The sequence below is a fragment of the Nymphaea colorata genome, chromosome 1, assembly GCF_008831285.2.
Source record: "Nymphaea colorata isolate Beijing-Zhang1983 chromosome 1, ASM883128v2, whole genome shotgun sequence".
Classification (NCBI taxonomy): Eukaryota; Viridiplantae; Streptophyta; class Magnoliopsida; order Nymphaeales; family Nymphaeaceae; genus Nymphaea; species Nymphaea colorata.
Genome location: NC_045138.2, coordinates 36,975,969 through 36,988,934, shown reverse-complemented (window position 1 = coordinate 36,988,934; position 12,966 = coordinate 36,975,969). Strand labels below are relative to the sequence as shown.

The 12,966-nt window shown below is 42.7% G+C and overlaps 2 protein-coding genes across 2 annotated transcripts; one reads left to right on the top strand and one right to left on the bottom strand.

The window, feature by feature from the left end:
• Positions 1-1,131: 1,131 nt before the first annotated feature.
• Positions 1,132-2,470, top strand: LOC116248209 (probable carboxylesterase 6). Its single transcript, XM_031620871.2, has one exon. It carries the CDS (start codon positions 1,287-1,289, stop codon positions 2,295-2,297), a length of 1,011 nt encoding a protein of 336 aa, XP_031476731.1. The 5' UTR covers positions 1,132-1,286; the 3' UTR covers positions 2,298-2,470.
• Positions 2,471-6,720: 4,250 nt separating this feature from the next.
• Positions 6,721-12,541, bottom strand: LOC116262051 (protein NRT1/ PTR FAMILY 3.1-like). Its single transcript, XM_031641071.1, has 4 exons — positions 12,387-12,541; positions 12,074-12,291; positions 8,307-8,869; positions 6,721-8,010 (listed from the first exon to the last, which is right to left on the bottom strand). The coding sequence occupies exons 1-4, from the start codon at positions 12,502-12,504 to the stop codon at positions 7,065-7,067; spliced, it is 1,845 nt and encodes a 614-aa protein (XP_031496931.1). The 5' UTR covers positions 12,505-12,541; the 3' UTR covers positions 6,721-7,064.
• Between the last annotated feature and the right edge of the window lie 425 nt (positions 12,542-12,966).

Sequence of the window (12,966 nt, the reverse complement as noted above, 5' to 3'; positions counted from 1 at the left end):
TAATATTTTAGTAGCAGGAAGCTCTAGCTCCAAAACTTTAGCAGGGAAGGATGCTGCAAGTTCACCAACCAAAGTTAACAGGGACTTGTTCTTTCCTTTCAATGCTTGTTCCCATGAAATGGTAGGCTTTGTCGATTTCCGTGACTTCCTATTGAAAGCTTCACAAACAAAATGCCAAACTTTGGAAAGAATAGCAAAAACACGCTTTTGTTTGAATATGCTACCAAACCAAGAGATTATATGCTATGTGTAGCTGCCCGAGTTAGATAATATAAGTCGATAAAATGAAAAAAAATAAAGCTCTGAAGATGTGATTAACTTCGTTATATATGCCTTTTCTTTTTTATAAATTTTTCATTTCCCACCCCCTATGGAAAGTACATGACATGTAACTTAACTGGTTACAGACAATCGATACTCGATATTTTAGCAGCTGAATTGTATCCAAAATCCAAAACCGTGCATCATTAAGTGTAAAAAACACGGCAACTAATAGAAATTTCTCATTTAAATTCTAACATTTTCTATCAGGCACTACTTGAAGGACAATCTTTTTGGCCTTACCTCCGAACGTTGAACATCGATGTTGCATACTTCTTATTAAGAGTCAACTCATACCATGTACGGTGAACCGGAGGCAAAATGAAAATGTGAAGGGCATTAGGTTGAAGATCTTCATCTTATTAAAGCTTGGCAGAGGCTGTTCGGGTGACGGCTTAAAATGTCGTTTTGCAGTGCTTGAGTGACATTAAAACTGGGTTTATCATTAGGTTTTGGCAAAACTCATTGTTCAAAGGAGCCTGAAATCCACTCCCCTTCTCCAACAGGTTTTTTTTTTTCCAAAAAAAAAAATTTTGCCCCCAAAACTCATCTATGTTATCTAAACAAAACCAAGTTTCAAAAGTATACTCGGTTTTAAAAATGGGTTAAAAGACGGGGAGTTTTAATCCGCCGGCTTGTTTGATGGTACCAAGGATGGTGAAGCCTTATTCATGGAATAACAAAACAAAGCTGTCCTCCTGGGGAAAATTTTCTCTCTTGTTTTGACCGTTAGGAGAGACTTAGTTGACTGATCCTGTTCCACCACGGTGCCTTCTTTCACAAGTTGTTGACAGGAAGGAAGTCTCCCCGCTTCTTCCTCCTGCCCACCACGGCGCCACCCCGCACCTACTCCAGTCTCCACTCTCCTTGGGAGCACAAGTTTTTTTTTTTCTATAAATGCGAGCGGTGCTCCGCGTCTGTTACTTCAATTGAACGTACGTCTACTGGGCAGGAGACCGGAAATCATGGATGCCGCAAACGAAGTTGTTGATGAGGTCTCCGGCTGGCTCCGGGTATTCGCCGACGGCACGGTGGACCGAACCTGGACCGGCCCAAAAGAGGTTTCTTACCTGCTGGATCCGGTGACCCCCTCGAACAAGCCAGATGATGGCGTCTCCATCCGCGACGTGGTTATCGACCCGGACTCCGGCGCCTTGGCGCGGATATACTTGCCGGAAGACGCACCGGAGTCGGGAAAGCTCCCCATCCTTTTGCACTTCCAGGGTGGTGGGTTCTGCGTCAGCCGGCCGGACATGAACTTCTACTATGCCTTCTACTCGAGCCTGGTCAAGAAAGCTGGAGCCGTCTGCGTCTCCCCTTGGCTGAGGCTCGCGCCGGAGAACCGGCACCCGGCCGCGCTGAACGACGCGTACGCGAGCCTTATGTGGCTCCGGTCCGTGGCGCGGGCCGAGGTGTCCGAGCCGTGGCTCGAGTCACGGGCCGACTTCGGGAGAGTGTTCCTCATCGGGGACAGCTCCGGCGGCAATCTCGTGCACGCCGTGGCGGCGCGTGCAGGGGAAGAGGACATTTCCCCCCTGGTGTTGCGGGGAGGGATTCCAATCCACCCTGGATTCGTCCGCTCGACTCGGAGCAAGTCGGAGCTCAGCCTGCAGTCGGACTCGGCCTTCCTGACACTGGAAATGGTGGACAAGTTCCTGGGCTTTGCGCTCCCAATCGGCAGCACCAAGGATCATCCCTTTACGTGTCCGATGGGGGAGGCGGCGCGGCCGCTGAACACCCTGAAGTTGCCGGATTTCCTGGTACCGGTGGCCGACAATGACCTGATCCGGGACACGGAGCTGGAGTACATAGAGGCCATGAAGAAGGCAGGGCAGAAGGTGGAGGTGCTCATGAATTTCGGTGTGGGCCACTGCTTTTACCTGAACAGGATCGCCGTGGACACGGACCCGCGTGTTGCTCAGGAAACCGAGAAATTCATAGAAGCGATCACAAGATTCATCGAGGAGCGACGCTGACACAGTCACATAGACTCAATAATTGGCCATTATCTATTTTCCTTTCTGCAAAGCGTCCCTGTATGTCCAGTTCAAAGTCAGTGGGTGATATCGGCAATGATGCAGCAACCTTCAACGAATATGTTGTTTTCAAGTGTAATGCATTAAATCACTATCCTTCTTACTTTTCCCAACACTCAAGGCGATGAGGAGAATGAAGCTCGTAACAATCCAACAAGAGATGTGCCCCCATACATATCTGATCTGAGAGAGGGGGAAAGATCCCATTATTTCTTCTTCTTCTTCTTCTTCTTCTTTTTGGTGGCATAGATGCGTCAGCGTTTGATAATTTCCCTTCATTTCATGTTTTAGTTTCCTAATTCTGAAAACAAAAATACCCCTTTGGTTTAATAATTCCATTTTCTTAAAATTGAGCCTTTTGATTCTAAAATTCCATTGTTTTAAGCTAAACCATGGTTACTGAAACAAAACATGCAAGTTCGTTCTTCACATTTCTGGGCAAATATGAAAGTTTTAAATGGGATAGCGTGGTTCATTTCCTAAAATAAATACGTGAATCATTTGCCCTGGAATGAATACGGTTTTAAGAGACTTGACTACTTACGAGAGAGAGTTCTTGGTCATCAGTTTTTAAACACCACACTCATGCGATGAAAAAGATCAATAGAAAATGCAAATTTCTCCATGATAATGGATTTACCAAAAGATCATGACATCGATGACGAGTAAATGAGTAGTTGATTGATCGACAGAATGAGATCAATAAGTTATCTTCACGCTCCCCACTTTCTTTTCTTCCGTTCACACCAATCGAATAATTTGATAGGATTTAGAAGATGTAGTCCTTGCTCCATTCCCATCCGACTGTCTCTGGCCCCTTGCTTTTGGCACTTTCGCCACCCCCCATGAAAATCATAATACAAAGGAGAAAAAATTTAACGCGACCTAAGTCATCACACTCCGGTGGTTGTTGTAAAGAAAGAGAATAAGAAGCAGCCTTCCAGTCCAATCCGAGTATTAAAATAACGCAAAAAAATGCGTTAGGTGCATTTCTGTTTCTCTTTGAGAATATTTCCCTTTTTCCTTCAAGGTATTTCTGTTTCTATTTCCTCTGCTTGGATGGTGCTGGCTGCTGTGTACATTTTAGGCACAGTCTCGTTGTGGACGTAAACGGCTCGAAATGTTAAGCACCGATCATTGTAATTAATGGTTCTTTTGGACACAAGCTTAACCTGCTTCATGAATTGGATCTCTCCTGTTTTTTCAACGAAATAACCCAGGCGTAGGGCCGAGGCTATCATGGAAGACCTCTTATCTCTTTTCATGACATTTTTGAAAAGTTTTATCCATCCAAGTTGCAAGTTTCATCTAATCTTTATCTTGGCCTCTTTGCAATAAGTGGTCTTACGGAGTATAGTGTTCTTAGGCAAAAAGGAATGGAAAGTCTCATATCTCTACCCTAACCCATCTCCAATTGTGGATCAATCTTCTTCTCATCTACCCCACTCGTCTCTTCACTCTTCTTCCCCTTGGCTGTCATATGCTTTTGTCAGTAACAAAAAGGTCAAGCCAAGGTTGGAGGTCTTCTTTATCGTCACAAACTATCCACCCATGCCGTTGCTTTGACTATGGGGTCGGGTCCTTCATGGTTTTTTACCATGCAAGTACTCAGTTTCTTTTTGTGTCATGTTAGTTGCTTAGATGTCTTAGTTAGGTGTTGTACATGACCAGTTTATGCTAAGGTTGTTGGCTTGATTAGTTTTCGGTAGGATCATATTCTAGTTTAGTTAGATTATTTTAGTTTTGTTGAGTTGGGCAATAGTTTGTTTTTGATTTATAGTAGTTGAATATTTTTATTTTATTTTCTGTTTTAGCGGTTTTCCAGCATAGTGCTTGTCGTGTTTAGTTTTTGCTTTCATCGTGGCATGGGCTGTTTAGGAGCTTTGTTGATTTCGTTGCTTGGTTTTCATTTTTCTATGTCTTTGCTTGCTTCTCTGATAAAAAAAATCTGATCAAGTTCATGGATCTGTTCTTGATATAGTCTTTGAACTGCATATGATGCATTGCATAAGCTTGTAGGTTGCTTGATTGAGTATCTATGCAGCAGCGTCGCATCCAAGTGGTCAGCATGTCAACCCTGAGTTGTGGTTTCACGTGTCTGTGTGCGTCGGTAATATATATATATATATATTATTGTATATTCATTCTTTTGGTTTAAAGGTAATTAAGAGAAAGGTTAAGGATGCAAAGATGAGAGAACTGCAAATTAGCAGGTTCCCCTTCGACTGGGCATGGAGTCTTCATTCATCACGTCCTCTTACAATCTACATATATTTTCTGGTTTCACCTATTTGCATGTCATTCTCCTCGTGGACATATTTTTGAGGTTTATGATGATGGATTCACATTGTTTCTTTTATGGATTTCCAGTTGTGAAATGGAGGAGCCAAGATTTGATTGGGGAGTTGGAAGAGTGTGCTAGACCCCTGTGAAAAGTTTGGAATATACCACAATAATGTGATGGAAGGTACACGTATGTAAAATGTAGGCCAATCTTCCAGCTTTGTCGTTTGTTGAAAGTTCAGTTCTTTTACAATCTCATGTAAAATTTAAAGAGATGTTATATGCGTTTTCTTATTTGGATTGCACCAGCTTACATGATCAAAATATGATGGAATCTATGGGGTTAATATCTAGGATTGATCAGACGGTGATGTATGTGAAGCTACGTTTTCTTTATTAATTAGATTTTGCTTCGGGGTGCAGGTATGCATAGCTTTGAACGTCAATGCCTTGGGAGCTGATGGCCTTTACCACCAGTGCCACAAACTGCAGATGTTCCTCACATCTCCACAGGTTCCATTGTTCCCCTTACTCTTTTCTAATTCGACCTGCCAACGAATGGTTCGTCTGCCAAACTATGACAGAATCTAAAACATCGTCTTTGAGAAGGATCAAAGTTTCCATATCCATCATTAAATTCAAAGAGGACTCCGGATCGTCTGCCAATCATAACTGACTGATTATGGGTGTTGTTTGCCCGCCCTCAAGAAAACATAAATAGCTAGTTGAGTTTCTACACTGCAAATGTCCAACGTGTTTGACTTGCCTTAATTTCAGCATAGATCTAACACCGACTTGATTCTGGAGAAACCACCGATCCAGATAGGGGAAACATGAAACGGAGACTCTGATCTCGACATAGAAAACGAGCTGCAGCTGGTTGAGAAGAAACTATAGGATCTCCGAGCCAGAGGAGTTGGGAAGGCAGAAGAAACAACTTAAAAGAATTATGGCTCAAAAGGTTCCCAAATGTATTAGCTATTGCCTTGCATCCTTCAATGTCGAAGATCTTTCCTTTGAAAGATTCCGATGCATTAGGAAAAGAAAGGTCTTACGTTACAATGACCTTTGTCATTCCTTAGAAATCTTGAGAATTAGATAATAGATTAAACCGATCTGTGCGTGTCTGCATGTGTATGAGAGACAGGAAGAGAGAAAGGAAAATAATAACAAGTCCAACAAAACGGATAGATTACATCTAAAAGTCAGCTCTTAAACATAATACCATTTTCCTATACGTTACCAGAAATTAATTAAACATCATACAAAATGGAGGATGCCATACACTGTAAGATCATAAAGTTACCTAGTTCGGCGGTGAAGGTCTAGTACATGAACAGAGTAGTGGTGATTTTCTTACCGTAATAACTTTGTGCGGTGGAGGGAATTCCTCATTACCAGTCGGGGGACCCTGCTCACATGCATCTCCTTCCGTATCCGAAACCCAATTATCTCAACTAGACTCGAAATGGTACGAGAGATTTTTCCGAAGGCCGAGACCTTTACAAAACATCGGTCCCTTTGTGAAACCTCGAGCGATTGGATGACTCAATTTCTTGAACATTTCATATTTCTAATGCTTATCTATCTACGTGCATTAAATAGTTATTTAATAAAAAATTTGAGTTTTTAGCATTTCAAAACATATAATTTAGTAATAGTTGGCAAACTCATCGATCTGAATTGCGAGATAAACGACTTAGTTATAGGATCATCAATTTGCTAAGTCACCAGTCAGGATTTGACGAGTCAATGGAATCATCAATTAATTACATGTTTTTTTGAATTGTGAATTATTAGCAGTGGTGGAGGCAAGGGGGCCGGGATAAATTGCGTTTTTAAGGCAAATGCTACGTGCAAAGGGCGTAAACTGGGCTGGATTTGGTTCAGATTTGTGAAGGTTATTGAAATCACACGTCTGTTCAAATTCCAAAGCCGAAAGGAGAAAAGCAGAGACCAGTCTTCCTGCCCGTAAACGTGAGAACTGATTCAAATCGACCGTAATCCAAGCCAGTCCGGAAGGAAATGTCAAACAAAGTCCCTCTTTGCACTGAACTAATTGATCCTGAAGAAGAAGACATATCTGAACTCAATCATATTGATCAAACTTTGGCGCTCCTTTTCTTACCTGTAACTACATACGACATTAACTACCAAGGATTCAGAATTTTGGATTTCTTTTCCTCTCGTAGTCTAAAAAACAAAGGAAAGCATATAAAGACTCAGTCTACCAAGTAGAACAAAATTCATAAGCGTTCCCTCTCCTTGGATTTTGGAACGTATTTAGCTCTCATTTGCACATCGTCGTGCTTGTACAGGTCCTTTGATTAGCCTCAGCTGTTACAATGGAGTCAGCATCCGACATGATCGAGCTCTGCAATCTGTACATGTTCCATACAACATCATCCAGATCAAATGTGCTTCTTACACAGACCGTGCCGCACCCACCTCTGGGTCCCTGATCTCCCGCTCATTCACGCCGCTTGCAGCTAGCTCAACATGTCCATTACCATCCACACCATTGGCCTGGTTTTCCAGAGGTGCCACCTCCAAGGGCTTATATGTATAGAACAAGGTGCAAATTATGTAGTACCCCAAATTCACAATCTGGAGGCCTGTTATGAACCAATAGTAGTACTCTAATCTGCCCTTATTGAGGTTATGGTTAGGCAGCCAATTGTGTTCCTTGCCAGTATACTTATGAACCAGTGATACTACTAGTGTGCTCAAGTAATTTCCTAATGAGATTGCTATCCAAAAGAGCGCGATTCCGAAGCTTCGCATACTTTCCGGCGACTGGTCGTAGAGAAATTGAAGGTGGCCTACGTGAGTGAATGCTTCAGATATGCCATGAAGACTGTACTGCGGTATTAGCCAAAAAACACTGATTGGTATGGTTGTGCGGGGCTGGCTTAGTAGCCCTGCCTGAGCTGCGGCATTTTTCCGCTTGACTTCGACGAATCCGGCCACAAACGTACTCAAAATGGACACCCCCATGCCGATGCCCATCCGCCGGAAGTACGACCACTTAACAGGCTTGCTGGCGTACTTCTCCCTCAGTGGAACTATGACGTGGTCGTAGAGAGCAAGAGTTATTAGCAGGGAGAGGATTGTGAAGACGTTCATGGTGGCAGGAGGGATCTTGAAGGACCCAACCAGGTGCCGGTCCATGGTTCGCGCCTGTTGGATCGAAAACGTGTTCTGGTGAGAAGAGGCGGTGACCAGCAAGATAGTGGCAGCCCAGACTGGAAGCGTCCGGATGATCGATTTTAGCTCTTCCACACGGTGAACGGTGGAGAGTCGCCATGGCTTGGGGTTGCCGCCTTCTGTGAAGTCGCGTTCCGTTATTATGGCAGCTCTGTCAAGGCACCTGAAAAAATTTACATGCCAAAGGAGTATTATCAATATGATCATCCGCTGGAACACGGTTCTAACACTCATAATCTATTCTCTTGACAAAATTATGCTTCATGCCAAGCTCATTAAATACTTCATTGTCTTCCAAATGCGTCATCAGAAATAGTCTCTGGCTTTCATCTAATTGAGATGGAGGGCATTTTAGTGATCTTGTGTTAATTCATGTAGGCATAGCCATGTTCTAACATGAGGTCCCTGCATGATCTAAAATGATGGTCAAAACCATGTAGAAAAGAAGCTAGTGCTCACTTGTACTGGTCCGAGTGAAGAAGCCTCCCTGTGATCGAGATTGAAGCATCCATCTCCCTGTTCTGATACAACTCATTGCCGTCATTTGGTCTGATCGCACTTCTCTTCCTGATCGCCGCGACAACCACTTGCGTGAGCCGGGTTAGCGGGCTGCCGGAGGGCCGGTAGAAGACATAGAGCGGGTAGCCGAGAAGAAAGACGACCACCGAAATGGTCATGACTATGGTTGGCACGCCCAGGCCCCAACCCCACCCCACATTGTCTTGAATGTAGACGACAAGGGTCAGGGCGAGCAAGCTGGCCACACCCATGCAGAAATAGTACCAGTTGAAGAAATTGGAGGTCTTGTCCTTGGTCTTTTTGGACTTGCTCAAGTCAAGCTGGTCGGCGCCGAAGGCTACCACGCAGGGCCTGAGCCCGCCCGACCCTATGGAGGTCAAGAGGAGTGAGAAGTAGAGGATCCATAGCTGCCCTGTCGATGCCTCTTGGCATGGTTGCTGACCGGAACAGGGCGGAGGCCTGGTGCCCCTAAGGATAGCGGACAAGGTCAGGCATAGCATTCCCTGCGAACATGAATCCAAGTTTTAAAACTCACTTTAAATCCCTTCCCAAACCATACCACACTCCTGGAGTAATTTAAATCGTGAAAATAACAAAGAATTTTTCTTTTCATTGACAACATAACATACAAGATATATTGACAAAAGGTAGTATATATATATATATATATGTGTGTGTGTGTTGTGGATTTCATTGCATCGTTGACAATGAAGCAACATACAACATCATTCAGATCAAGCAGTCTTTTGCATATATTGCACTTACTTTTTTTCTTTTGCCGCTTTTACCTTTCACTCTTATTACTTGATGTTTGGTGACATTGTGTCACTACTTTTATCTTGAATGAATTCCCATTTCGTCAGCTCTCTCTCTCAGCAGCCATTTGTATTAATATGCAAATTAATGAACCAACCTTATTTTATTGGTTTTGACTTTTGAGGCAGACAGGCACCTAGGATTCACTCCAACCATGTGCACCTGCCAGGTCTGGTTTTGGGTTCGGGCCCATCAAGAGGGATAATGTCGAACCAACTTGTGCCAGCTTTTTAATAATGAAAACACAAGAAAGTCCACCTAACATTTATGTTAAAGCATATGGTCGAATTATTACATGGAGTTGGTGGTTGTTCTGAATGTCAACAATATTAGACCTCGAACCAAACTACTCTGGTGGGTTTCAATGGGGAGTCTGGGACCTATTCTGAGTAGGGGTGGAAAGAAACCAGCAGCAAGATTTCCGGTACCCGAACGAGGGGGAGAGACAGAAATTTCTAGTTAAGGGGTATTTGTTATAAAATTTTAAATTTATAAGGCACACCAACATGTAAATAAAGAAAATATCCCTAAAATATCAACATAAAATTATGAATTTCTTCTGAGGGCAATTGCCCCTACAATGCCCACATTGCCTCCACTCCTGATCCGAGCATGGGATGGAGCGAACCGCTGGCAGCCCTTTCATTGGCACCAGAACATTCAATAAAGTAGGAGCATTATAAATAGAATCAAGGGCGGAACCAAAAGTTTTTAATGAGGAAAATTGAATTGTACTTTTAAAAATTTGACAATGGCAAAATATCATTTTTTTAAATTTTTACATGGGAAAAATGATTTTTCTTAAAATTTACGTGTAAATTTTATTTTTTATTTTTTAACTAGGCCCCTTGGCTCTGCGCCATAGGGTTTATATATATATATATATATATATATATATATAGAGAGAGAGAGAGAGAGAAGGGTGGCAAGTCCATTTCACTACATCAATGGTGTTCATTAAAATGCTACCTGCCAGTTGATTATATATATATATATATATATATGTCTGTAACTCATCTCTTAAAAGGCAGCACTGTTGCGTGGTGGTTTTTGAAGGATTTTACGCCACCAAAAGGAGGACAGTGGCTGAGCCACCCAAGCATCCTATTGAACCGCCATGACCAAAACTTTGGCTAGCAGTAAACCCCTTTTACTTTGAGCAGTTACGTAGTAAACTTTTTTTCACAAAAGCGGTTTGAAAATAGCTATCATATAACGCATAAAGCATGGAGCACACAAAGAAGGAAAATTTCATCCATCTATTTCTCCAGCTTCGTAGCTGGAGTTGTACTTCGGCAAGGGAAACAGCCCAATAGAGAAATAATTATTTCCTCCCCTGAGAATCTCTTCTCGTCTTCTACAAAATCGCGAGTCCTTTTCCAGTTCAAATCGTTCTCGTGTATCGCATATGAGAAAAAGATTCTCGGGAAAACGAGTTCCAAGAGCCTGTTTTCCAGTATTTTCCTCAAGTTACGGAAGACATTATTGAGCTTGTTGACGACAACAAAGTTTCAGATGGAAAAAAGTTTCTTAGGGAACTGAGGTTGTGTCGTTATCGCTGAAGCCAATTTGCCAAGTTGGAGGGTGACTGAGCAAAGTTGAGGACTACTGAACTCAGGCTCGCCGTATGAAAGTGGGCGGTCCAGGGAGGGCCACCTAAAGCCAACCTGTCGAGTTCGAAACATGCTGTCACAGCTCGTGACCTAATGACTTTTTAAGTCAATGATTTGGTCCCAGCATCGAACTACGACTCACAATTATATTGAAGGCATATAAATTACAGAAAAAATCACTTTTTTGCAAATTTTCTTAATGGCGGTCTCGCTTTTCAGGAAAGCTCTCAAATAAGATTTTTTTTTTTTTTTGTCGATCGAGGGAAGTATATTTGAAGCTCTTATTTGACAGTTTTTTTTTTTTTTAAAGTGACTTTTATTAGGAAAATTGGAAAAGATAGTCCCTTTTTAAAATTAAAAGTAGAAAATTCCTTCTTTCATTGTCGCAATTATTTGATGCATGCACTTGGCAAAGGTCGCTGTCTTGTCTGAACCCTTGACCAGGGCACCACCAATTACAAATAAACAACTTATCTACCTAGTTTTTCCCTTCCATACCACAGAGCCAACAGTTTTTTATCCTAAAATACATCCTTTTCTAAAAAAATTGCATTTCTTTTATTACTGAACGGTACCTGTTTAACTAGAACCTAAAAATTAAGAAATTCAAAAAACGCCACCAAGTTCTCCCAATTACAAAGAGAGGAATTGTACACATAGTTAAAAGTGACATTCATTTTCTAATGCGTGAATTTCTGAGTTTAAAAGTGCGAAATGCCCGAGGTTTATCAAGGGGAGCATGGGGCAAGGTGAACATAGGTTGACAAATCTGACATGTTCATAAAACAAAGGTCCCAAACCATTATAAAAGCGTAGAGCAAACAAGATGGCCTTAGTTTTTATCACAATAAATAAACGAAGAAAGAAAAGTGATAAAAAAAAATAAATGTGGGCGTGATGTGTAGACTATTCTTATCTGTATCCACCGATAATTTTAGTGACTCCAAGGTTCATCTTCTCCTAAGACACTACTCTCTGTCTTTCTCGGGAGAAACTAGGGTTTGGAACTCTGGCAATCTTCATGTTCTATGCCATGTTCTTTTTGAGCACCGATCTTAAACTTAGAGCTCCGTGTTTCCTGCCACTCTCAGAACCAACAATTCCGTTTTCCCTTTTCACAAGAGACTCTTCGACTGAGCTAAAATCACAGCTCAAGCTAAGCCATGGCCGCTCATCTAGGACCGATATCATGATCACCCATCACTGATCAAGATCTGGACAGTTCAACTGACGGAAAGCAGAGGAGATTACTAATTGTGGTTAGGTACTATTACTTACCAGCTGGTAGATGACGGAAGCAACGGCAATGGTCCAAAATCTTCCGGCAAAAGAATCGGCAATCAACCCGCCGATCAGTGGTGTTAAGGCCGCCGTGCCGGCAAAATTTGTGAGCGTGTTAGAGGCCTGAACCATAGGCATGTGAAGCACTTGAGTCAAGTAAGTGATCATATTAGAGGAGAATCCGGTGGCCGCAAACCGGTCGCACACGTCGGTGGCTGTGGATGAAAAAGGGAAAGGAAGTTAACCGCACGCTTTCCGCTGATGGTCGGAAGAAAAATCGAGTGGAAAAAAACGAAACAAATGACCATACCAAGAATGAAGGGCATTGTCCTGAGCCCTCCCCTTCTCTTCTCTTTGGACTCCATGGTGTTAGCCGGTGGACTTTCCGGCGAGCTGCTTCTGACTTTGGAGGGGAAACAAGGGAGCATGGTGGGAGGGAATTTGGGAGGAGAGGGAGATGGAGGACGCGATAAGAAAGCAAAGGCACGGGCTCTTTTATAGCATCAGTACATCACATGGGAGCGTGTGGGTCACACTCGTATGTTGAGTTTTTTTTTTTTTTTTTATATGTATGGAGCAATGTAGTACAACGGGTGGACAGCTCGGTCCCGACTCAAGTCGAGCTGGGGTCGAGTTTATAAATGATTCGAGATTCAGTTGACTCAATAGAACTCGACTTGTTTAACCCTACTCGATTCCCACTTTTCATTTTTACAAAAAGTAAATTACTTTGAAGAACCCTAAATTTTGGTTTTGAAACTTGGAACCGGTTTTGGTTTTGGCCTTGCAAATCACATTTCTCCACCACAATCCTCGCTTCTAGTCTTTGATCTAGAGACCGTAATGCCCAGCGGTTATGGGTAAGGCTGGGCACCGGGCCAAGCCGCTGG

What these genes read in the sequence shown, in the direction of transcription:
- LOC116262051 (XM_031641071.1), bottom strand. Translation starts at nt 12,504, where the DNA reads ATGCTCCCTTGTTTCCCCTCCAAAGTCAGAAGCAGCTCGCCGGAAAGT. An exon ending in GACAATGCCCTTCATTCTTG is followed by an intron (nt 12,292 to 12,386) that starts GTATGGTCATTT and finishes TTTCATCCACAG; the next exon opens with CCACCGACGTGTGCGACCGG. An exon ending in CTTCACTCGGACCAGTACAA is followed by an intron (nt 8,011 to 8,306) that starts GTGAGCACTAGC and finishes AAATTTTTTCAG; the next exon opens with GTGCCTTGACAGAGCTGCCA.
- LOC116248209 (XM_031620871.2), top strand. Translation starts at nt 1,287, where the DNA reads ATGGATGCCGCAAACGAAGTTGTTGATGAGGTCTCCGGCTGGCTCCGG.